We start from the raw sequence: 22837 nt of genomic DNA, 5'->3' as shown, positions 1-22837 counted from the left end.
CCAGTACCAAAAACACAACAACAACAACAGGCAAAAGACAGAAAGCAAAGAGAAAAGACAGGCTGCTTTGTTGGAAGCTGGTGGACACCGCCATCCTGGCCCCTGGGACCTGAGCCCGCCGCCCGGCCTGAGCAGCGAGATCCACCCCCCCCCCCCCCCGCCTTGCCACTGCACTCCACAGCTCTCGGACCTGCCTGGCACCATGCTGCCTGGCACTGAGAATCCCCAGAGGAAGGTGTTTGGTTTGTTACCCCATTCCCAGACAGTGCCCGTGTCCCTCGGAGAGACCTCAGTACCATGCTGGACCGGGCAGCTGGCCAACTGGGCGGCTTAAACAACAGGCTTGCGAGTCTCACAGTCGTGGAAATGCAAGTCCAAGTCCAAGCCCTGCCGGTTTTCTCCAAGCCTTGGACCTGGCTGCCTTCTCCCTGTATCTTTATGTGTCTGTGTCTAAATTTCTTCTCTCTCTTTCCTCTCCCCTCCCCTCCACCCCCCCATGCGTGCACACCACTACCCGAGTGCTCTCCTTTAGCTTTTCACTTAAGGCCGGCGCCGTACCACTTGAGCTGCGGCTCCACTTCTGGCATTTTGGTGGCTCATTGGAGATAAGAGTCTCCTACTTTTCTTCCTGGGGTTGGCTTTGAACCTCAATTCTCAGATCTCAGCCTCCTGATTAGCTAGTATTACAGGTGGGAGCAGCTGGTGTTCGGCTCCTCGTGTTTTTCAGAAAGGTAGAGGATCTTGTTACATCGTCCAGGTTGGCCTTGAACTCATGGCTCACATGCAGCTCCCTCATCAGCCTCCCCAGACAGTTCTTAAGTCTGACCCCCTAACTTGCGGTTAGGACTCCAAGCTGTGAATATGGGAGAGATCCGCTCAGGCCATCACCTGGCCAGGAAAGCTGGGCGGGATGGATTTGCCTTGCAGCGCTGCGCTGTGTAGGACTGCGCTAACCGTGGCCGTGGCTTGAAGTCCTTTTGCTCAGCAGCCGCTCTGCGGGACCTGGTCCCCTCTAGCCTCCCGCGCTCACCTCTGCGGCGCGGAAGTAATCGGGGCTTTGTGGATGTTTTTCCTTACGCAGCCCAAGACCCCGAGTTCCACAAGGTGTGCGACGAATTCGGGTTCCAGTGTCAGAACGGCGTGTGCATCAGTTTGATCTGGAAGTGTGACGGGATGGACGACTGCGGGGATTACTCGGACGAGGCCAACTGCGGTAGGGAGCCGAGGCCCCCGTCCACCCCGCCCCTCCCGGGACGGCTCCTCACCCCCCCCCCCCCGCAGCTCCAGGGCCAGCTGCGGAGACGGGGAGCCCTCCCTGCCCCTCATGGGTGCCAGGAGACTCGAAGGCCGCCTCCTCTCCCTCCCGCAGTCAGCGCGGCGTCACGTTAAACATTGTAGCGTCCTCTTCCCCTGACAGTTGTAGAACCAAGCATCACCGTGGGTTATTATTATTACGATTATGATTATATATTACTATATTTTAGTAAACTGTCAGCATTAGAACTCAGGTCATCATTTTGCAAGATACCAACATGTAGGGCAGGGAGGGGGGATGGTGGGGGAGGTGGGTCTGCGGATCTGTGGGGACGGTGGGGGGGGTCTGCGGATCTGTGGGGATGGTGGGGGGTGAGTCTGCGGATCTGTGGGGACGGTGGGGGGTGAGGCTGCGGATCTGTGGGCTTGGGTCGCGAGGCTGCTCCCTTCCTCTTTCCTTCCCACTTCCCTCTCCGGAGGGGGAGGGCACGTACGTGGCCCTGGATGTGGGCCCAGAGCTGATGGTCGTGGTATGGCCTTGCTCACGTGGTCCTTGATCTCCGCAGAAAACCCCACCGAGGCCCCCAGCTGTTCCCGCTACTTCCAGTTCCGCTGCGAGAACGGACACTGCATCCCCAACCGCTGGAAGTGCGACCGCGAGGATGACTGCGGGGACTGGTCGGACGAGCGGGACTGTGGAGGTGAGGGGGACTGTGGAGGTGAGGGGGACTGTGGAGGTGAGGGGGACTGTGGAGGTGAGGGGGGACTGGTTGGGAGGGACTGTGGAGGTGAGGGGGACTGTGGAGGTGAGGGGGGATTGGTCGGGGGGGACTGTGGAGGTGAGGAGGGACTGTGGAGGCGAGCGGGACTGTGGAGGTGAGGGGGGATTGGTTGGGAGGGACTGTGGAGGTGAGGAGGGACTGTGGAGGCCAGGGGGGACTGGGCTGGCCCCAGCCTGCCCCCCAGGACCGTTCCACTGCCTGCCTGGACTCCCGTGGTGTCTGGAGCGCCTGCTGTCCTGGGCCTGTCCTTTGGGGGGAGTCGCTGAGTTCCTCTGTCTCTCCCCTTCTCGTTTGCAGTGCTGGTGGCCATGTTATTCCCAGGGTCGTTTGTGGGGGAATTCTAGTCTTGCTCTTGCCAGCGTGCTGGGCAGCGCTGCGGGTTTGCGGCGGGGTGTGCAGCCTGGCGGGTCGGCTTGGACCCAGGCACAGCTGCCGCGGGCTGGGATGGCCCCAGGGCACCGACGGGGCGTGCGGGCTTCCCATGTCCCTTTTGTCTCCTGCACCTGCAAACCAGGCCGTGGGGTCGTGGTGAGGAGCTCACTAGGGCGACATTTGCCCGCACCGGGGCTTCCAGGGTCCCCCCGTCGGCCATCGCCAGCTTCCCGCAGCACGTGTGCCAACGCGCGGGAAATGGCCAAAGCCCCTTTCAAGGCTGCAGTGTGGTGGCCCCGTCCCCCGTCCCCCGTCCCCGGCCTCCACGGCCAGCGCAGGCTGGGGAGGTCCCCAGCAGGATCCATGGGGGACGCCGTAACTTCAGTCACCTCTCCCCCCCGCCCCCCAACATGTTTCCGGCTTGGTGTCTCCCTCAGATCTGCACGTCCCGCCCTCCCCCACGCCGGGGCCCTCCACCTGTCTGCCCAATTATTTCCGCTGCAGCCATGGGGCCTGTGTGATGGACACGTGGGTGTGCGATGGGTACCGGGACTGTGCCGACGGCTCGGACGAGGAAGCCTGCCCCACTGTGGGTGAGTCTGCGTGCGCCAGCCGGGCCCGGCGCGGGGACACTCCTGTGTTAAACTCTCTGGAGGGAGGGCCAGTTTCTTGTTTTGTTTTTGCTTTGCTTTGCATGATGGCTGTCTGGCCTGCCCGTCTAAAAGGAGGGTGAGCACTGCCATCTAGTGGCTCAGGGCGGGCAGCTCAGGGTCTGCGCAGCACTGCTGCTGGAGGCCGGTGGACCCGAGGCCCTGTCCACTGAGCGCCTGCCCTTCGCTGCGGCAGGGCGGCGCCTCTCCCCCTGGCAGCGACCGTGCTGGGCTTTGCTCTGAGGAGCAAGGCGAGGTGCGGCATGCAGTGAGCTCACGGTCTCCAGGCCTCCACCGTGCTCCCAGAACACCACACCCTCCTCACCCAGAGAATCCAGCGCAGGGCCTGAGTGGCCACGGAACTGAGAACTCACCTGTTTTCCAGCCAATGTCACCACAGCCTCCACCTTCACCCAGCATGGGCGATGTGACCGGTTCGAGTTTGAATGCCGCCAGCCAAAGAAGTGTATCCCCAACTGGAAGCGTTGCGATGGCCGCCAGGACTGCGAGCGCGGCCAGGACGAGGCCAACTGTCGTGAGTGCTCACAGGCCCTCGCAGTGGTGCTCCCCTCCTCCTCCGGGTGGTGCTCCCCTCCTCCTCCTCCGGGTGGTGCTCCCCTCCTCCTCCGGGTGGTGCTCCCCTCCTCCTCCGGGTGGCTCTCCCCGATGGTTTAGACTCAAGGCCCCGGGGCTCTGGGCTGCACTGTGGGTCTGAAGCCGACCCAGATGTGCGTGCCAGCACATCCGCCCGTATGCTTCTCTGAGCTTTTCCCCAGGGCTTTGCTTCAGTGACCCCCGCGCCCCGAGGGACGCTGGGACGCTGAGATCGGCTTTATTAAATTAGTTGACTGGGTGTTAAGTCCTGGGAGCGTGACCAATGAGAAGGTTTTCTGAATGGAATAAGAAAAGCATCTCAATGAGGTTGTTTGCTGAACACGTTTGAAACTCTGGAAAACGCGTATTGGAACATCATTTTTACAAGCTGATGTTCTCGTTATCTTGGGGTAGTTGCACGAAGGAGTTGCAGTTCAGCACGTCCGTTCCTGAGCATCGCACACCTGATCATCAGCCCCTCTGATTGCTCTCCCCGAGCCCCTCCCACCCCCATCCTCAGCCCTCCCATTTCATAACACAGACCTTGAATATGATGACATTCTCCGTCTCCTCCGCATAGCTATTGCCCTCTGCCTGTGCATTTATTCTTCTGGGCGGATGTGAGAATGCATTGGTCCTCATGTCGCCTTCAGTGTCCTGTTGAGAAGTTCTGTCTCAGCCCATAGGGTACCTCTAGTTGGCAGGATAGAAACCACACAGAGATAATGAGCATGGGGGGGGGGTGCATGGGTCCGGTGCATCTCCAGAGCTGCAGCTCACAGCGCCGGGGATGCCAGTGCCAGCTCCCTCACACGCCTGGTAATGGAGGGGCAGCTTTGGTGAACTGGCTGGTGCCTGCAGTGTCCCTTAGGTGTGCCACTGAGTGACTCGTGAGTCACAGGAGGAAGCAGGCTACCTGCAGGTTGGAAAGCAGACGTTGTATGTCTGATCCTCTGCACCTGCCCCTCACCCAGCCGGCGCCCGTCGGTCCCTGGCTGTACTGCAAGGCCACCTCATGCCTAAGAGGATGACCTAGTGTTCTGGGAGGGTGGCCGGGGGCCAATCGCCCCATCGCGACTGCGTCTCCAGGGCGGCCGCGGCTCTCATGGGGTCGGCTGCGTTGTGGGATCTGCCCTGCACCTGCCCCCCGCTGCCCGCCCACAGTGGGCCTGCGGGCCGTTCACGCCGGCCCCTTCCTGCCAGGAAGAGCATGTCCTCCACGCGTCTCGCTTCTGCTGGGAAGGCAGAGCAGAGTCGTGGTCAATTAGTTCAAACGATTCAAACTAAGCATGGCTTCTCCTAAACATGGGTTGACTTGGGTCCAGACTTTTATACGACGTAGCCTTCTCTTCCCTTCTGAGTCTAAGAAGGGTGTGTGTGCGCATGTGCACGCGTGCGTGCTGAAGGGGCTTGAACTCGGCCTGGGACTGTCCCTGAGCTGTTTTGCTCAGGGCTGGTGCACTCCCACTTGAGCCACACCTTCACTTGGATGCTTTTGGTGGTTCATTGGAGATAAGAACCTCACAGACTTTCCGGCTCAGGCTGGCTTCAAACCAGGATCTTAGATCTTAGCTTCCGGGGTTGCCAGCATCACAGGGCTGAACCACCAGTGTTCGGCTAAGTTGGTTCTTCGTGTTTCAGCCACACGCAGCGCGTTGACCTGCACGAGCCAGGAGTTCGGGTGTGAGGACGGCGAGGCCTGCCTCGTGCTGTCGGAGCGCTGCGATGGCTTCCTGGACTGCCTGGACGAGAGCGACGAGAAGGCCTGCAGTGGTGAGCTTCGGGGTCCAGACTGCTGTCTGCTCCGAGCCGGGCGGGGCGGGGCGGGGCGGGGCGGAGTGGGGCTTGATGGGGCGGGGTGCGTGGGGCAGGGCGGGGCTTCTGGGGCTCATTTGTTGTGAGGACTTCTGGTTAGGGCCCCTGTGCGCTTTTCCTCCATCTGGAAATGAAATGTGTTTGAGCTCAATCTTGGAGCATCAAGCAAAGTGAAGCACAGCCCCGCTTCCAGCCAGCACCTGCCGGCCACCAAAATGCTCATTTTAGGTGTGCCGTGTTTCCAACCTGTTGCTGATGTCCTTGATCTCCCTAGATGAGTTAACCGTGTACAAAGTACAGAATCTTCAGTGGACAGCCGACTTCTCTGGGGATGTAACTTTGACCTGGACGCGGCCCAAGAAAATGCCATCTGCGTCTTGCGTATATAATGTTTACTACAGGTGGGTCCCGCCTTTTCTGCGCCCCAGCTGCCATCGCAGAGCCCGTTAGCTGTCCCGTGGCACGGGTGACATAGCTTCCCCCGCGGCCACCCTGTGACGTGCCCTCTGACAGTGCCTTCATTCCCTTGGCCAGGGTGGTTGGAGAGAGCATTTGGAAGACTCTAGAGACCCACAGCAATAAGACAAACACGGTGCTGAAAGTCCTGAAGCCAGACACCACCTACCACGTGAAGGTCCAAGTGCAGTGTCTCAGCAGGGCGTACAACACCAATGACTTTGTGACCCTCAGGACGCCGGAAGGACGTGAGTGCGAAACTTTGTTTTCATGACCTTGGTTTTCCCAGGGATGCTCAGGAGTTTGCCGACACACTTCGTGTGCCTTACATGTGCACACGTTATAGGACTTCTAGGATTTCACTTGAACATACATTCTCACCGTGGCGGAGAATGTTCTTGTACCTTCACTGCAGGTACACGCCATGTTGCCTTGCTTTATGCTGTTTTTATTTGTATGTGTGTAGTTTTCATCTCTACCTTTCACTTTTCTGTCTCTTTTTTTTTTTTTTTTTTTTTGGTAACAATTGTCCCTAGGATTGCTTTCTCAATTTCGGTTAACCTTCTGAGTAATGTCTAGGAATGCTACTGATTTTTGAACATAGGTCTTAAGTCTTGCAACTTCACTACGTTCCGTTATCGGTGCCAACAGGTTTGTGTTGAGTGTAGGCTTCTTGTGTGCAGCGTCCTATGGTCTGTAGGCAAGGATGGCTTGACTTCCAGGTCGACTCTTTTCTAGTGCCGGATGCCCCTGGGAACCTCCAGCTGTCGGTTCACAGCGAAGCAGAGGGGGTGATTGTCTGCCACTGGGCCCCTCCTGTCCACCCGCACGGCTTCATCCGTGAGTACATTGTAAGTACTTTCCGGAAGTTGGCAGGGGGTCAGGGTGCTGACTGGGACTTAGTACGGCTTTGTGGATAAGGAACCTTCTGTTAGAACATTCCACACCCCAGAACTATGGTTTACCTTTTATTTTGTTTCCTTTTCACTTCAGGTGGAATACAGCAGGACTGGTTCTAAGATGTGGGCCTCCCAGAGGGCTGGCAGTAACTCTGCAGAAATCAAGGACTTACTGCCCCGCACGCTGTACACCGTCAGGGTGAGTGTTCCTCTCTCATCTAGCCCCCCGGGCGCTTTTAGAACTTAGACAGCTCCATTTCATGAGAGAACTCTCTGCTTATTTTATTTTTTGCTGGTCCTGGGGCTTGAACTCCGGGCCTGGCCGCTGTCCTTGAGCTTTTTTTGAGGCACAGTGCCACTTCTCGCTTTTATTTTTGAGTCGTTTATTGGAGATAAGATTCTCAGAGTTTCTTGCCTGGACTGGCTTCAAACCATGATCCTCAGATCTCAGCCTCCTAAGTAGCTAGTATTACAGGCGTGAGCCACTGGCACCTGGATCTGCTTATTTTTAAGAGATGCGTATTTAACATTCCACAGCATTTCCAGCTCCTTGCCCCAAAGGGGGAAATCTCATTCTCTCCGATAGCCAACAACTTTTGAATGTAGCTCTCCCGGCTTCTAACGCAGACCCCCAGCTTGCCAGCTTCTGCTTATCTCTAGCTGCAAGACCACACAGATCTGTGATATGTATCATTTATAAACGGATGTTGTGAGGTTCTTAGGACATGTAGAATTCCTATCTTTAGCAGAAAGGAAATAGATTTTGTGCAAAAGTGTTTGTTGTGAACGTAGCCTCTGGAGACCCCTGCTCTGATCATTTCCCCCATACCCTTTGCTCTCTCCCTTCCCCCCTCCCTCCCCTGCTTTCCTTTGCTCCTCTCACTCTCTCCAGATCACATGTCTGGACACATCTATGCCTCTCCCCTTCCGAAGAACTGCACGGTCTGTCAACCAGTAGATGTGCTAGAATCTTAGAACAGAATCCCTGTTTCCCAAGCTCCTCTGCCTTGCCCTTCCCCCTCTCACTTCAGTTGCTGGGGCCTCTAAGCACCCTGGGGCGCTCTGTATAGCTGTCATTCTTTCTTTCCACCCTCCATGTCCTCTCTCATCCCCTTCCCCCTTGAGTGCCTCCCTCAGAATTCTTGCTGTATGGTGTATTGCCTTTATTTCATACTAATTCACACTCTGGTTTGAAAAGGTGTCTGCGGTGACTAGTCGTGGAATAGGAAACTGGAGCGATTCTAAATCCATTACCACCATAAAAGGAAAAGGTAAATGATTCCAACATCTGTAGATTTACAGGAGATAGAAACCCTTGGGAAATGACCTTGGATCAGACTGGAAAGGAGAAGCACGGATTAGAAAATGCTGCACCTTCTTCCCAGTGCGGGCACGCTCCTGGGCATCCCACGGAGCCTTAGATGGGAAGTCCTTTAGGGTGAACTCTGGGTGGATTCCTCCTTCTAGAATTCAAGGGGTTTCCAAAGCCATGGTGCCATGTAAAACTGATACAGATGGAGGCGGCTTGCGCAGGCTCATGGGTGGGTATTGCACAGAAAACTCTGGGGAATTCCCCCAGTGTTACCAGCCAGTTATCTGCGGTGGCTGCGGTGCTCGCTGCCCCTGGCACCGGCTCACCTACACGAACACCCGGGAATTCACACAAGGATGCGTCACTCGCCCCTAGCCACACAGTCAGCGAGGGGCAGAGCTGACACGGGAACCCAACCTGCGTGACTCCAGAGCCTCTGCTCCTCACCACCCTGCTACCGCTTCCCTCCGGGCCTCCCTGCCTGCCAGGTCGATGGCTGTTCCCGGGTGCTGCCTGCGTCTCGGGCCCAGGGCTGGCCTGGCCTGTTTTGCTCCCTCTAATCCTGGTGTCTAGTGGAGACTACAGAAACAGTTGGCCAGATAGAGAGAGAGAATTGAAGCAGCTAGAGCCAGGGTCCTGGCACACACTGGGGGACTCTTGGCGTTTGGGGTTGAGAAGACTAAAACTCCGGCGTTTTTATGGTCTTAACTGTTCTTGTGTATACACACTCTGCGTCAAAACACACCGCCCATATCCTCAAGGAGAGGCTTGCAGCGTTCCTTGGCTTTTTTTTCCTTTTCTTAGGATGCAAGGGTTTTTTTTTTTTGTCTTTTTTCAAATTGTTGTTATTAAGTCGTTGCACAAAGAGGTTTCAGGTTCGTGAGTCCGGCTGGGAGCCCAGGGCTTCTTGATCGTCACCCCTTCCTTTGTTCCTCCCACCGGCACCTCCCGTCCCACCCTCAACTTACGTAGTTTAGTTTGCACATAGTTACAGAATGTCCAGGGGCTGGCGCTCAGTCAGCAGGACCTCACCCAGCAAGTCCCAGTCTCCGCCTCAACAAAAACAAACAAACAAAACACACAAGAAAGAAAAGAAAAACAGAACGTAAGCTTTTCAACCTTTATAAATTACTTACCTGTGACCAAGATAGCCAGCTAAATCACAACAACCTTCCATTCAAGACATCCAAGTTAACATTTTATTAATAAAAGGAAGTAAAAACTGATATCCAAGTTCACGTTGTTATGAATAAAACTAAGTGAAAACTGACTTATCCTTCTTCACATAGAACTGCAGATGGAGCTGCAAAACAAAGCCTGCTTTGAAAACAAATGCCTCAAAAGTCAGGGCTGTGGGTCTATGGTGCATAACCAGAATTGTTCTGTTTCTTTGCACAGACATAAGGCAGAGCCAGGAAGCTGCGGTGCTCCTGGGCCTGCGTCGTCAGAACACAGCCCCTCGTGGACTGTGAGCCGTGGCGAGTGGCTGCCATTAGCTCCATTCTCAGCTCTGATGTGATCATGTCGTAATTGTTAAGTGCATGCTGTTGCTTTTTTCCTGATTTCATTTAGGTATACCCATTCCTGATTATCTAAATGCTCATTTTCCTTTACCATCCCCCCAAAACATATTATCAGAATAGAGAGATTTAAGGTTGCTTCAGCGCTCAAGTGTCCTTGGGTTTTGTGGGCACGAGTCTCGGGTACATACAGATGCCACAGTGGTTTGCTGCTTTCCATACCTTCTCTGAGGTTTTGCTTCCTCACTTGTGTTTCGTCGGGTATAACAGAAGGCAGCCATGTAAGAGGATATGGCCACGAGCTGTCTGTGAGCTGTGACTCTATACTGATGGGAAAAGTTGAGGGACAGAGGCAGCAGGCAGAGGCACCGGGTTCCCCAGATTCACAGTGGCGGCAAGGAGAAAAGCCATCATCATCTTGTATCTTAAACTTGGTGCTTCTTGTTAAAAGTGAATCCTATGAGTATTTGTATCCTGGTTTTGTAGCTGAGGAAGCAGGCTTGGAGGGACTTGCGACTTGCCCCAGTCACTATGATTCTAAGGCAAGTTGGTTTAACACTAACGCCAATGCTCTTTGGCTCCGCGTTGGCTGCTTGGAACTTCTCATGGCCTTTCTTCTGGCTATTCTAGAGTGTCATTGTATGGCACCCTTGCCTACTGGAGAGATGCCCCTAGATTTTGCTGAATCTTACAGGTCTCTGGGTCTTCTGATTGTGTTGTGCACATCTGTTTCCTGAAGGGCCTTGTGTGTGAAGAGTCTAGGACTCGGGTCCGTGTTGGGGTAGTGCGTGTCTTCTCCTCCTGTGCACCCTTCTTGTGGAATATGCCAGGCTCGGCGCCATCCGCTCTGCAGGCACACCTTCAAGGTGGCAAGTGTGGAGCTTGCTGGGTGCACAGAGGGGCCTTCCCCCTGGCCAGACCCTCCCAGCCCCCAAGCCGTCTGCTTGAGCCCTCATCCTTGTTGACTGTTGAAATCGCCACAAGTGGAACTTCATCGGCAAGGGGGAGAGAAGAGAACAGGAGGTGCTTGTTAGGCACTGGCCACGCACCCTTTGCCTTTGCCTTTCCAGCTGGGTGACGCGTAGAACTGTTTCTCTCTAGGCTCAGTGAAGACAAGCAGCTCGCTCCTCGTTCTGGTTTGCACCGTTGGGAAGTGGCGGGAAACAGGAGTTGGAACCTCAGGGTTGCCAGGCCTCCGAGACCATCTTCTTCCCATTCTGCCACCTATTGATTTATAACTTATCATGATTACAGCCCGGGGGGACCCCAGGGAATTGCCGTCCTCGTAGAGAGACTTGAGACCGCGGGGCGTTGTGAGAGCTCATGAAGATGACAGCCAGGGTGGTCCCTGCCCCTTTCAGAGCCAGGCTGAGCTGGAGCTGAGGTTGCTGTGGGCTCACCGAGCACTGACGGGCCCAGTCTGGGCTTCAGGGACCCCCATGATGGGTGGTGGGAGAGAGAGACGGCTAGCCATGGTCAGAGACACGGCCTTCCTTCCTCCAGTGAAAGATCGCTTTGTCCCGTTGAAAACGAGGAAGCCCTGTCTTCCTCGCTTTTTGCCGCGTGTTTTCGTTCTCTCCCTCTCAATTCTTTTCTTGTCTCCAGTGATCCCGCCGCCAGACATCCACATTGACAGCTACAGCGAGAATTCTCTAAGCTTCACCCTGACCATGGGCGGTGACACCAAGGTAATGTGGACATAGTAAGCACAGACAGGCGTGTGTGTGTGTGTGTGTGTGTGTGTGTGTGTGTGTGTGTGTGTGTGTGTGTAAGCAGGGACTGATTCACCCCAGTGCAGAAGATTAGGATAAGCCAATGCCTTTGTCTACAGAAGCTCTGATCGCAGGCCGATGTTGGCTCATCCCCCAGGACGAACAAGTGCATCTCCACAGCTAATTATTCTGCCTCAGCCTGGTGCCTGGTCCCCCACCCCAACACACACACACACCCTGCAACCATGTAATTAAATGGTTCACAGCTACAGTGCAAATAAAGAGTTGGTGTTAACAGGATATGCGTGCCCTGTAATTTTCAGCTTTATTGGATTCCCTGCTGCTAATGCTCATGCAGAGCTTCCCACAGTGGGAGGGCTGGGCACCCACGGCATGGCCGCGTCCATCCGCCAGGCGAGGCCAGCCCCTGACCTGAGCCCCCACCGCCTCCGCACAGCCCACCCTGCCTCTGTCCCTGTGTCCCTGTGGTCTCCAGTTGAGACGCGCTCTCCTGCGTGTGCGTTCCTCCTTGCCTGCGTCCCCGTCTGTCGGCCATAGTGAGACAAATGTCCTCGGAGTTCCTGTGCCTTTTACTTTAACTTAGTATCGGGTTCTTCATTCAGGATGGAAGGAGACAAGAAATGGCCTTTGTGTGGTTCATGTCTATCATAGTCTGCAGCCTGGAAGACTTCATGTTTAATTTGCTGTCCCCTAGTAAAGATCAAAACCCCTGAGCTGGGAACTGGGCGGGTTTGGCTGTTGGAAGTCCTCACCAGCCAGACCTTGCATGGCCCTGGTGCCTTGCCTGCAGGACGAGCCGGGCTGAGATTTCGTTGCTGCAGCCCAAAGTGTCTTCGGCAATTCCACATTCGACCTTGGTTAACCAGCTTCTGTCCTCTAATGCTGCATTTGTTTTCCATTGAGGGTGTTTTATATGACCGATGATCTCACATTGGGTTTTATCACTAGGTATTATTTAAAGGTAGCACAAATAGAACTACAAAAGCGCAAAGAGAAATGAGGCACCTAACGAGCAGACTAGAGGCATGCTCTGGGCTTGTCACCAGGCCGCCGCGTCCTTTAAGGGTGGGGTTAGCTGTTGGCGTCACGTGTTTCCTGGTCCTTGGCAGGTGACTGGCTACGTGGTGAATCTCTTCTGGGCATTTGACACCCACAAACAAGAGAAGAAAACCTTGAACTTCCCAGGGAGCTCGACGTCACACAAAGGTAAGGCCTAGGGGCTGGTCCGTGCGGGGACTGGGCGGGCTGGGGAGTCCGTCCTGTCCTGATAGCAGCGCTCGGGCCGGGAGGAGAGTGGCAAACAGGGATGCTCCAGAGGGGCACGCAGGTTCTCATCCACCAAGGGCGCCACACGTGTGCCCTGCCTACAGCTGGGAAGGATCTCTCACTGGTTCCTGAAGCTCCATTCTAATCCAGCAGTCCTTGGTGAACGTCGGAGGGCAGAGAGGAGGAAGGCCGCAAGAGGCTGGGTCAGCCTCTGTGTGTGTGTGTGAGCACATGCGCACACACACGCATGCACATGTGCACATACACCAGTACTGGGACTTGAACCCCAGGCCTTGCTCCCTCACTTGTTTGCTGACGGCTGGAGTTCCATCGTTTTGACCTGTGCCTCCACTTCTGGTTTTTTGCTGGTTAATTGGTTAATTTTGCTGGTTAATTGAAGAGTCTCTCAGATTTGTCTGTCTAGGCTGGCTTCAAACCTAGATCCTCAGATCTCAGCTAGAATTATAGGCATGAGCCACTGGCACCTGGCTAAAGATAATTTTTACACTCCCTAAAGAGTTCCCAGATTTGGTTACCTGTCTCCTGTCTAGTCTAACTTTGCTTCCTCTCGGCTAGTCTAGAGGTAGCACCAGGCCTGGCCTGGCATTGCGGTAGTAAAGTATTTGCTAATCGAGTGAATAGTGAAGCCAGGGCAGGAAGCGGCCCAGTCTCCCATCTGTGCAAAGAGCAAGCCTCCACAAAAGTTCTTCGCCGAAAATGGGTTTCAGCAGGCAGCTTTCAATCTATCTCTAACACAAAGTCTCCAAGATGCAAAGCTGCCCGCAAACATTTGCAAACATGGGGGGCTTGCTCCCATTCTCTTCCCCTGTCTCTGTTTGCAATACTTGTGCCCCTTGTTCTGGTCTTAACAAAATAGCCGCGAGGGTCCTGTTATTTTACCTGGGTTTTGAAGCACAAGGTCTGCTGGGTAAACTTTGCCCATAGAGATCGCACGAGGGAAAGATGAGCTTTCGGCGTCTGCGAAGTTCCTGGTCCTCTGCTGGAGGTGAGGCGCCCGCCCTGCTCTCTGCTCCCCAGCTCACCCACAAGGAAACAGAGTCAGGGAAGCCACGAAGGTAGTGAGACCTGGCACCCTGCCTCGGCCCTTCTGACCCACCCAGCATCCTCTCTGCTGGGTTCGTCCCCTCAGGAGAAGGAAAGCACCTGTTCACTTTGGACAGTCTAGGGGAAGAAAATGTAAAGATTTTATCATCTCCCTTTGCCTTTTAGATATCGCACACATATTCTCTGCAGTGATCTGCAGGTCTGCTTTGGTTTGGTTTTATAAAATCAAGGTGACACTACATGTAGTGTTACCCCTTCTCTTTTGCAGTTAGCATAACGGTTTCTGATTTTACCATTCTGAGGAACAAGTGTGTCTGCATAGTCGTCCACGCAGTGTCCGTCATTAACTACTGTCATGCTACCAGTTGGGCTATGCACAGTTGTCTGTTTTTCCTTTGTCTCTTCTTTTTCTTCTTCTTAGTGGCGCTGGGGTTCAAACTCAGAGCCTCAAACTTGCTAGGCAGGTTCCATAGGACCCAAGCCTTGCCTTCAGCTGGTTTTTTGCGTTGGTTATCTTTCAGATAGGTCTGCCTCCCACAGAGCTGAGATTGCTGGCTTGACCATTGTGCCTGCTCCTGTTTTTTTTCTATTAACTTTATTTTTTTTCTTTGCTTCTGCAGCTCATCTCTATTCTTTTTTTTAATTTAAATTTTTTATTGTAAAGATACTATACAGAAGGTTATGGTTACATGAGTCAGGTAATGAGTACATTTCCTATTGAGCATTGTTACCCCCTCCATTGTTTTCCCCCTACCATCCCCTCCCTCCCTACCTTCCCTGAGGTTCTTTTTTTTTTTAATTGTGATTAAGTGATTACATAATTTCCCAAATTTCACAGTATTGTGGAATAATGATGCTCATTTAAAGTCACAAGTTCATTCTAACTTTCCTGGAGCAAATTGTCTATCACAGTCTATAACATATAACGGTGTTCACATGTTATACACCATACATGTGATCAGCAGCATGGGGATATTTAGTAGTGGTTCAACCAGATGAATGGGAGTTCTTTGTTTCTTAAGTCCTGTTAATTTTGTCACATCACCTAACATTTTGGATTTAGCATCCACTTATCAGAGAGACCATGTACTGTTTGTCTCTTTGCTCTTGGCTTACCTCGCTCAACATGATTCCTTCTAGCTCCATGCATTTCCCTGCAAATGCCATTATTTTGTCATTTCTAATGGCTGCATAATATTCCATTGTGTATAGATACCACAATTTTTGGATCCATTCATCTGTGGTGGGGCATCTGGGTCTATTAACTTTATTATTTTTTTTTTAATTTTTTTTATTGTAGAGATACTATACAGAGGGTTACAGTTACATGAGTGAGGTAATGAGTACACTTCCACTTCCTCTTGAACATTGTTACCCCCTCCATTGTTTTCCCCCTACCATCCCCTCCCTCCCTCCCTTCCCCAAGGTTCTTTTTTTTTTTTTTTTTGATCGTGATTAAGTGATTACTTAATTTCCGGAAATTCACAGTATTGTGGAATAATGATGCTCATTTAAAGTCACAAGTTCATTCTAACTTTCCTGGAGCAAATTGTCTATCACAGTCTGTAATATATAACGGTGCTCATATGTTATATACCATATATGTGATCAGCAGCATGGGGATATTTAGTAGTGGTTCAACCAGATGAGTGGGAGTTCTTTGTTTCTTAAGTCCTGTTAGTTTTGTCATATCACCTAACATTTTGGATTCATCATCCACTTATCAGGGAGACCATGTACTGTTTGTCTCTTCGTTCTTGGCTTACCTCGCTCAACATGATTCCTTCTAGCTCCATCCATTTCCCTGCAAATGCCATTATTTTGTCATTTCTAATGGCTGCATAATATTCCATTGTGTATAGATACCACAATTTTTGGATCCATTCATCTGTGGTGGGGCATCTAGGTTGTTTCCATATCCTAGCTATTGCGAACAGTGCTGCAATAAACATGGAGGTGCACGTGTCCTTGTATATTGGTTCCTGTTGTTCAGGGTAGATGCCTAGAAGTGGTATGACTGGGTCGTAAGGGAGGTCAATCTTTAGCTTTCTAAGGACCCTCCAGACTGCTTTCCAAAGTGGTTGTATGAGTGTACATTCCCACCAGCAGTGTAATAGCGTTCCTCGTTCTCCACATCCCCTCCAGCATTTGTCGTTGGCTGATTTGTGGATGTGGGACATTCTGACTGGGGTAAGGTGGTATCTCAGGGTTGTCTTTATTTGCATTTCCTTCACCACCAGGGATGATGAACATTTCCTCATGTGTTTCTTTGCCATTTTTATTTCTTCATTTGAGAAGTCCCTCTTTAGTTCCCTTGCCCATTTAGTAATTGGTGTGTTGGGTTTGGGAGGGATTAGTTTCTTGAGTTCCCTGTATATACAGGATGTTAACCCCTTGTCTGATATATTGCTGGTAAATATTTTTTCCCAATTAGTTGGTTGTCTTTCTAGCTTGGTTGCGATAGCTTTATCTGTGCAGAAGCTTTTTATTTTAAGGTAGTCCCATTTGTCGAGTCTCTCTCCAATTTGTTGTGACCCTGGGACTCTGTTCAGGAAGTTCCTTCCTGTGCCTATTAGTTCAAGTGTCTCTCCTACTCTGTCCTGCAGTAGTTTCAGAGATTCAGGTTTAATGTTAAGGTCTTTAATCCATTTTGAGTTGATGTTGGTGCATGGTGATAGGCTGGGGTCCACTTTTAGTTTTCTGCATGTGGCTGCCCAGTTTTCCCAGCACCAGCGGTTGAAGAGGCTGTGTTTCTTCCATTGTATGTCTTTGGCTCCTTTGTCGAATATCAGCTGGCTGTAGGCCTGTGGATTTATTTCTGGATCTTCTATTCTGTTCCATTGGTCTTCGGGTCTGTTTTTGTGCCAGTACCATGCTGTCTTTGTTATTATAGCTCTGTAGTAGAGTTTGAAGTTCGGCATGGATAGCCCTCCCATATTGTCTTTATCCCCTAGAATTGTTTTGGCTATTCTAGGTCTTTTGTTGTTCCATATGAATTTTTGGACTGTTTTCTGTATTTCAGTGATGTACGTCATTGGGATTTTAATAGGAATTGCGTTGAATTTGTATATTAGTTTTGGAAGTATTACCATCTTTACTATATTAAGTCGGCCTATCCAGGAGCATGGGAGGTCTTTCCATTTCCTAGTGTCTTCTGCAATTTCTTTCTTTAACTTTTTATAGTTCTCATTAAATAGTTCTTTTACATCTTTGGTTAGGTTAATTCCTAAATATTTTATTTTTCGGGAGGTTATTGTGAATGGGGTTGCTCCCTTTATTTCCCTCTCTTCCTGTACATTATCAGTGTATAGGAAGGCAACTGATTTTTGTGGGTTTATTTTGTATCCTGCTATTTTGCCAAAGTGATTTATGATTTCTAAGAGTTTGGGGATGGAGTTTTTGGGATCGTGGAGGTATAGTATCATGTCGTCTGCAAAAAGGGATAGTTTAACTTCTTCTTTTCCTATGAGGATCCCTTTAATATCTTTTTCTTGCCTTATTGCCCTGGCTAAGGGTTCTAGGACTATATTGAAGAGGAGTGGAGACAGTGGGCATCCTTGCCTTGTTCCTGATTTTAGGAGAATTGGTTGTAGCTTTTCCCCATTAAGTATAATATTGGCTATTGGTCTGTCATAAATGGCTTTTATTGTTTTTAGAAATGTTCCTTCTATTCCTATTTTCTCCAGAGCTTTTAGCATGAATGAATGTTGAATTTTGTCAAAGGCCTTTTCTGCATCTGTAGCGATAATCATGTGATTCTTGACCTTGGCTCTGTTGATATGTTGGATTACATTTATTGACTTACGTATGTTAAACCATCCCTGTGTCTCTGGGATGAAGCCTACCTGGTCATAGTGAATTATTTTTTTTATGTGTTTCTGGATTCTGTTAGCTAGAATCTTGTTAAGGATCTTTGCATCTGTGTTCATCAAGGAGATTGGCCTGTAATTCTCCTTTTTGGTTGGGTCTTTGCCTGGTTTGGGGATGAGTGTGATATTGGCTTCGTAGAATGAGTTTGGGATAGCTCCTTCCTTCTCTGTTTCTCTGAAGAGCTTGAGGAGTATGGGTATTAGTTCTTGTTTAAAGGTCTTATAGAATTCTGCTGTGAATCCATCTGGTCCTGGGCTTTTTTTTGTTGGAAGACTTTTGATAGCTTCCTGTATCTCATTATAGGATATTGGCTTATTTAATTGGTTAACTTCTTCTTTGCTCAGTTTGGGCAACTTGTATTTCTCTAAAAATGCATCCATTTCTGCCCGATTTTCTTCCTTTAGAGAGTATAGCTTTTGAAAGTAGTCTGTTAGAATTGTTTGGATATCTTGGGTACGTGTGGTGATGTTTCCCGTGGCATCCCTAATCCTATTAATATGGGTTTCCTCTCTTCTTTTTTTAATTAATCTAGCCAATGGGCCATCAATTTTGTTTATTTTTTCAAAGAACCAGCTTTTTGTTTGGTTTATTTTGGTTATGGTTTTCTGATTTTCTAATTGGTTAATCTCTGCTTTTAATTTGGTTATCTGGCTTCTTCTAGTAGCTTTAGGTTCCATTTTTTCCTGTTTTTCTAGCTGTTTTAATTGCAACATGAGGTTATTTACTTGGTCTGTCTCCATTCTCTTGATGTGGGCACTGAGGGCAATAAATTTGCCCCTCAGGACTGCTTTTGCTGTGTCCCACAAGTTTCTTTGTGAGGTGTTTTCATTTTCATTGAGTTGTAGGAAGTGCTTTATTTCTTCTCTGATCTCTTCTGTTATCCAGGCATTGTTAAGGAGTGTGCTGTTCAATTTCCATGTATTGGAGAAATTTCTGCGGTATGCTTTGTTATTGAGAGCTAGCTTGATTCCACTGTGGTCAGATAGGATACAGGGGATTATGTCGATCCCTTTGTATTTGCTTAAGTTCCTTGCATGAACTATGATAGGGTCTATTTTGGAGAAAGTTCCGTGAGCTGCTGAGAAGAATGTGTACTGTGTTGTTTTAGGGTGAAATACTCGGTAGATGTCAGTTAATTCCGCTTGAAGTATGGCCTCTCTTAATTCGGTAGCTTCTTTGCCAATCCTCTGGTTGGTAGACCTGTCCTTTGGTGAGAGTGGTGTGTTAAAGTCTCCTAGTATTATCGTATTGGGATCTATTTTATTCTGTAAGTTTGAGAGCATTTGTTTGACATATCTGGGTGCACCAATATTTGGGGCATATAAGTTGATGATGGTTATATCCTCCTCTTGGATTGTTCCCTTTATTAATATGTAGTGTCCGTCCTTGTCTTTCTGTACTGATTTTAATGAAAAGTTTATTTTGTCAGATATCAGGATAGCTACACCTGCTTTCTTACTGGGGGCGTTTGATTGGTAGATCCTTTTCCACCCCTTCACTCTGAGTTTGTTTGTATGTTTGGCTGAGAGGTGGGTCTCCTGAAGGCAACAGATGGATGGGTCTTGTTTTCTTATCCAGTCCTCAGTTCGTTTTCTTTTAATTGGCGAATTCAGCCCATTTATATTAAGAGAAAGTATAGAGAGATGCATTGTTGTCCCTGCCATTCCGTTTTCCTAAGTTTTTCTTTTTTCCTTTCCTCCTGTGCTTGCTCAGTTAGACTTTGAGTAATGCCTGTTTGGGGCAGGCCCCAGTTCCTGGCTGCTTTCTTCAGGTTGTGTCCCCCCTCTTAGAATTCTTTGTAATGCTGGCTTAATGTTTATGTATTCATTTAGTTTTTCTTTGCTATTAAAAGTTTTCAGTTCTCCATCAAATGTGAATGCTAGCTTTGCCGGGTAGATCAGTCTGGGTTGGCAGTTATTGGCTCTCAGGGCTCGTATGGTGCTTTCCCAGGCTTTTCTTGCATTCATTGTTTGTGTGGAGAGATCTGCAGTAATTCTTATTTTTTTCCCATTGTAGTATAGCTCCTTCTTCATTTTTGCTGCATGCAGGATTGTTTCCTTATTATTCAGATCTATCATTTTTACTATAATGTGTCTAGAAGTGTTTCTCCTGGGGTCTTGCTTGTTGGGTGTTCGATAAGCTTTTGTGATGTAGTTAAGATGGTCGTTTTTGAGGTGGGGAAAATTTTCATTGATTATCTTGTTAAATAGGTGTTGCATTCCCTTGCTCTGGAATTCCTCACCTTCGTCCACTCCAATTATGCGAAGGTTAAATTTTTTAGCATTATCTGCTTGCTCTTGAATATCCCTTTGGTTTAATTTGAGTAATTTTTCCATATCTGTCACTTTTTGGTCCAGTTGGTGTATTCTGTCTTCTGTATCTGACACTCGACCTTCCATTTCATTCACTCTGTTGACAGTGGCTTCTATTGTGGTTTGCATGGAGGAAATGGATCCCTTTATGGATTCAATGTTGGTTCTCAGAGTACTGATCTCACCTCTCAATGAGGTATGCATTACCTCTAATTTGGCGTTTATCTCACTTCTTATTGAGGTTTGTGCAGCTTCTATTTTTGCATGCATCTCTTGTTTGATACCCTGTATCTCTTTGGATAGTTCATCCTTGTGCTCTTTCAATTTCTGATAAATTTCTCGCTTTATTTCTTGAGTCATTGCCTCCAGCAACCCTTGGAAGTAGCCTTTGTCTTCCATTCCTGCTTTGCTCCCACTGGGGCTCTCCCCTGTGTGGCTGCTGGCTTTTGAGGTGAGCTTGCTGTCCTGGGTGGTAGTAAACCTTGTGATTTTTCTCTGTGATTTTCGCATGGAGGTTCAGGAGACTGCTCTTCAATTTTGTTTTGGTGTGTCTGTCTTTGCTTGGTTGCTGATTCTGTATTGGTAGAGAGAGTCTGTGCCTGATCTGGGTTCTGTTGGGAGCCTATTTCCAGCTGCTATTCTGACTTACTTAGGATTCTCAGCTCTCTGCTGTAGATTGCTGACAGTTCCCGCCTTTGGAAGGGTTGAGCAGCCTAGACTGCTTGTGTTTGCTCCTACGGGTGCTCTTGTGAAGAACAGATGCTCTGGATGCACTCTCCCAAATGCTGGAGTCTGCTATGGGCTCCTGATGTGTTTTTGTTTATTTGTTTTGGGCTGGTTGTGGGCTTGAACTCTAGGTTTGGGTGCTGTCCCTCAGCTTTTCAGCTCAAGGCTGGCACCCTACCGTTTGAGCCACAGCACCACTTCTGACCCTTTTTGCTTTTGTGATGCTGAGGAATCAGATGCAGGGCCTCATACATCCAAGACTATCACTCTATTGCTGAGCCGCCTTAACAGTCTGAGCTCCTGCTTACTATCAGGTGCTGGCAGCCTGTGTTGCCCAATTCCCAGTCTAGGGTATATGGGTGGAGTTTTGGTGGGGTTTGGGCTTCTCTTGTCCTGGGCCTCCAGGTCTTTTGTTGTCACAGGCGTGCTTCCCGGGGGAGTGTTGTTTCCTGGTTTTCTCCCCTCTGTTGAGGCGTATGCTCAGCTTTTTACTTCAATTGGGAGGAGTTGGTTGTGTTGTTCAGGTGCCGGATCCCCGGGCTTGGTTCCGGCCCCAGCCTGGAGCGCGCTTGTTAGGCCTGTGCTGATGTGTATACCCCCTAGGTTATACAGCCTGGGGGACACAGTTCAAATTTCTTCTACTGTTGGTAGTCTTGACCCAGGGGCGCTGTTCCTGGCTTGGGCATTTAAGCTCCCTTCCAGGGGTGCTCTTGCTCTAGCCTGGCCAGCTGAGTGTGCTCCACGGGCTGGTGGAGCTCTCAAACAGTTCCCAGTTTTAGTGGGTCCTGTGGTCCGGGTGCTGGGGTAGGGAGTCTAGGTCAGGGTCTGGGGATTCCCTCCAGCTCTGGTCTCCCTTGAGGGATACACTTCCCCTGTGGGGTACTCACCCTGGAGCTGGTTGTTTCTGTGTGGTGTAGGTCGTCAGTTGTTGTTGCAATCCGGGCTGGGTTGGGCGGTGGTGGCTCTGTGTGATTCTTTTCTGTCTCTGCCTCTGTCGAAGCTGTTGGGTCAAGAGTGTCCACGCTCAGGCAGCTTCTTCTCGGTACCTCTGGGGCCCAAGTGACCCCGCCGGGTTGTTGCGATCGTGATCGGGCGGGCGGGTGGTCTGCAGACAGGACCCTTTGTCGCGCCGAGCCGCTTTGGCGGGATGGAACCTCTCTGCTCGGGTGGAGAGTGCTGGATCGTTGCGATCGCGATCCGGCGGGCCGGGTGGTCTGCCGCAGGTCCTTTTGTCACTCTGCTGATGCCGAGCGACTTTGGCGGGATGGAGCCTCTCTGCTCGGGTGGAGAGTGAGGGGTGGGGGTGGGATCCTCGTGGAGACTCCCGGCTGGTAGGTTTCTCTGTTCCTGGTGATCTGCTGTTCTGCAAACCAGTACCAGATGTTCTGAAAGTGGCCCCCTGTGTCTCTGCTGTTTCTCTGGGGCTCCCACAGCCCCCGCCGGGCCGGCTGGCCGGCGGCTTGGCGCGCTGCCGCGCGGCCAGTAAAGGTTGGGGGAGGGGTCTTCGCTTTTCTCTGTTTTGAAATTCTTTTCCTCTTTCTTTTTTGTTATTCTCCGCCTCTGGTTTTTCTCTGAGTGTTCGTCTTTTTGTTGTTGTCGGTCTCTTGGGGAGATTAAGCGTTGGAACTCGAACTCTCTTTTTGGTTGGAGAGAGCTGTGGCGTTTCCCTACTGCCCCGTCGCCATCTTGGTCCCCCCTTCTTAACTTTAAATAGTTGTACAAATGGGTTCCACTTCACCATGTCAGGTTGTGAGTTGCCTTGGCTTATTCTGTTGAGAACTAGATCTTCAGTTTGATCCTTCTCGCCTGCCGCTCCTGAGTGGGTAGGATTACAGACATGTAGCACTGTGCCTGGCCTATGCACAGCTTCTTTCTACGGTAGCAGGCACTACGATAGATACCTTTGCACAGATATTTGAGTCCCTCTCAGACTGCATGGGACAGTCAGATTCAACGGTGTGAATCTCAGGATCTTGTAATCGAAGACCAAATATCAGAGGTGTTATACCAATTTTATGCCCAGATGGTCAACTTTAGGAGAAATTACAAGTCCCCATGAGGTATATGGTATGCACACGTCATCAGAATATGAATGTTCACTGGGCCTGTCCATTAACAACTGCTACGGCGCGTGGCATTTGTTTAACCCGAGACATTGCTGTAGGAACAGGGCGTGTGTGTCACTGGCGTCTCAACTCAGACCCCAGCTCC

General features: G+C 50.5%; 1 protein-coding gene across 1 annotated transcript in view; it reads left to right on the top strand.

The window, feature by feature from the left end:
* Window positions 1–22837, top strand: part of LOC138810258 (sortilin-related receptor-like) — a 121105-nt gene that overhangs the window by 87151 nt on the left and 11117 nt on the right. The window contains exons 29-40 of the mRNA XM_069997396.1: window positions 1082–1213; window positions 1821–1955; window positions 2846–3001; window positions 3444–3593; window positions 5294–5425; window positions 5742–5868; window positions 6002–6171; window positions 6662–6774; window positions 6917–7021; window positions 8021–8093; window positions 11260–11342; window positions 12497–12593. Of these exons, the coding sequence (XP_069853497.1) occupies window positions 1082–1213; window positions 1821–1955; window positions 2846–3001; window positions 3444–3593; window positions 5294–5425; window positions 5742–5868; window positions 6002–6171; window positions 6662–6774; window positions 6917–7021; window positions 8021–8093; window positions 11260–11342; window positions 12497–12593 (1473 nt within the window). The remainder of the gene's footprint in view (window positions 1–1081; window positions 1214–1820; window positions 1956–2845; window positions 3002–3443; window positions 3594–5293; window positions 5426–5741; window positions 5869–6001; window positions 6172–6661; window positions 6775–6916; window positions 7022–8020; window positions 8094–11259; window positions 11343–12496; window positions 12594–22837) is intronic.

This window comes from Dipodomys merriami, unplaced genomic scaffold (genome assembly GCF_024711535.1).
Source record: "Dipodomys merriami isolate MVZ:Mamm:240054 unplaced genomic scaffold, mDipMer1.0.p SCAF_103, whole genome shotgun sequence".
Taxonomy (NCBI): Eukaryota; Metazoa; Chordata; class Mammalia; order Rodentia; family Heteromyidae; genus Dipodomys; species Dipodomys merriami.
The sequence above is the reverse complement of the archived record's forward strand: the minus strand, read 5'-3'. Positions and strand labels throughout refer to the sequence as shown.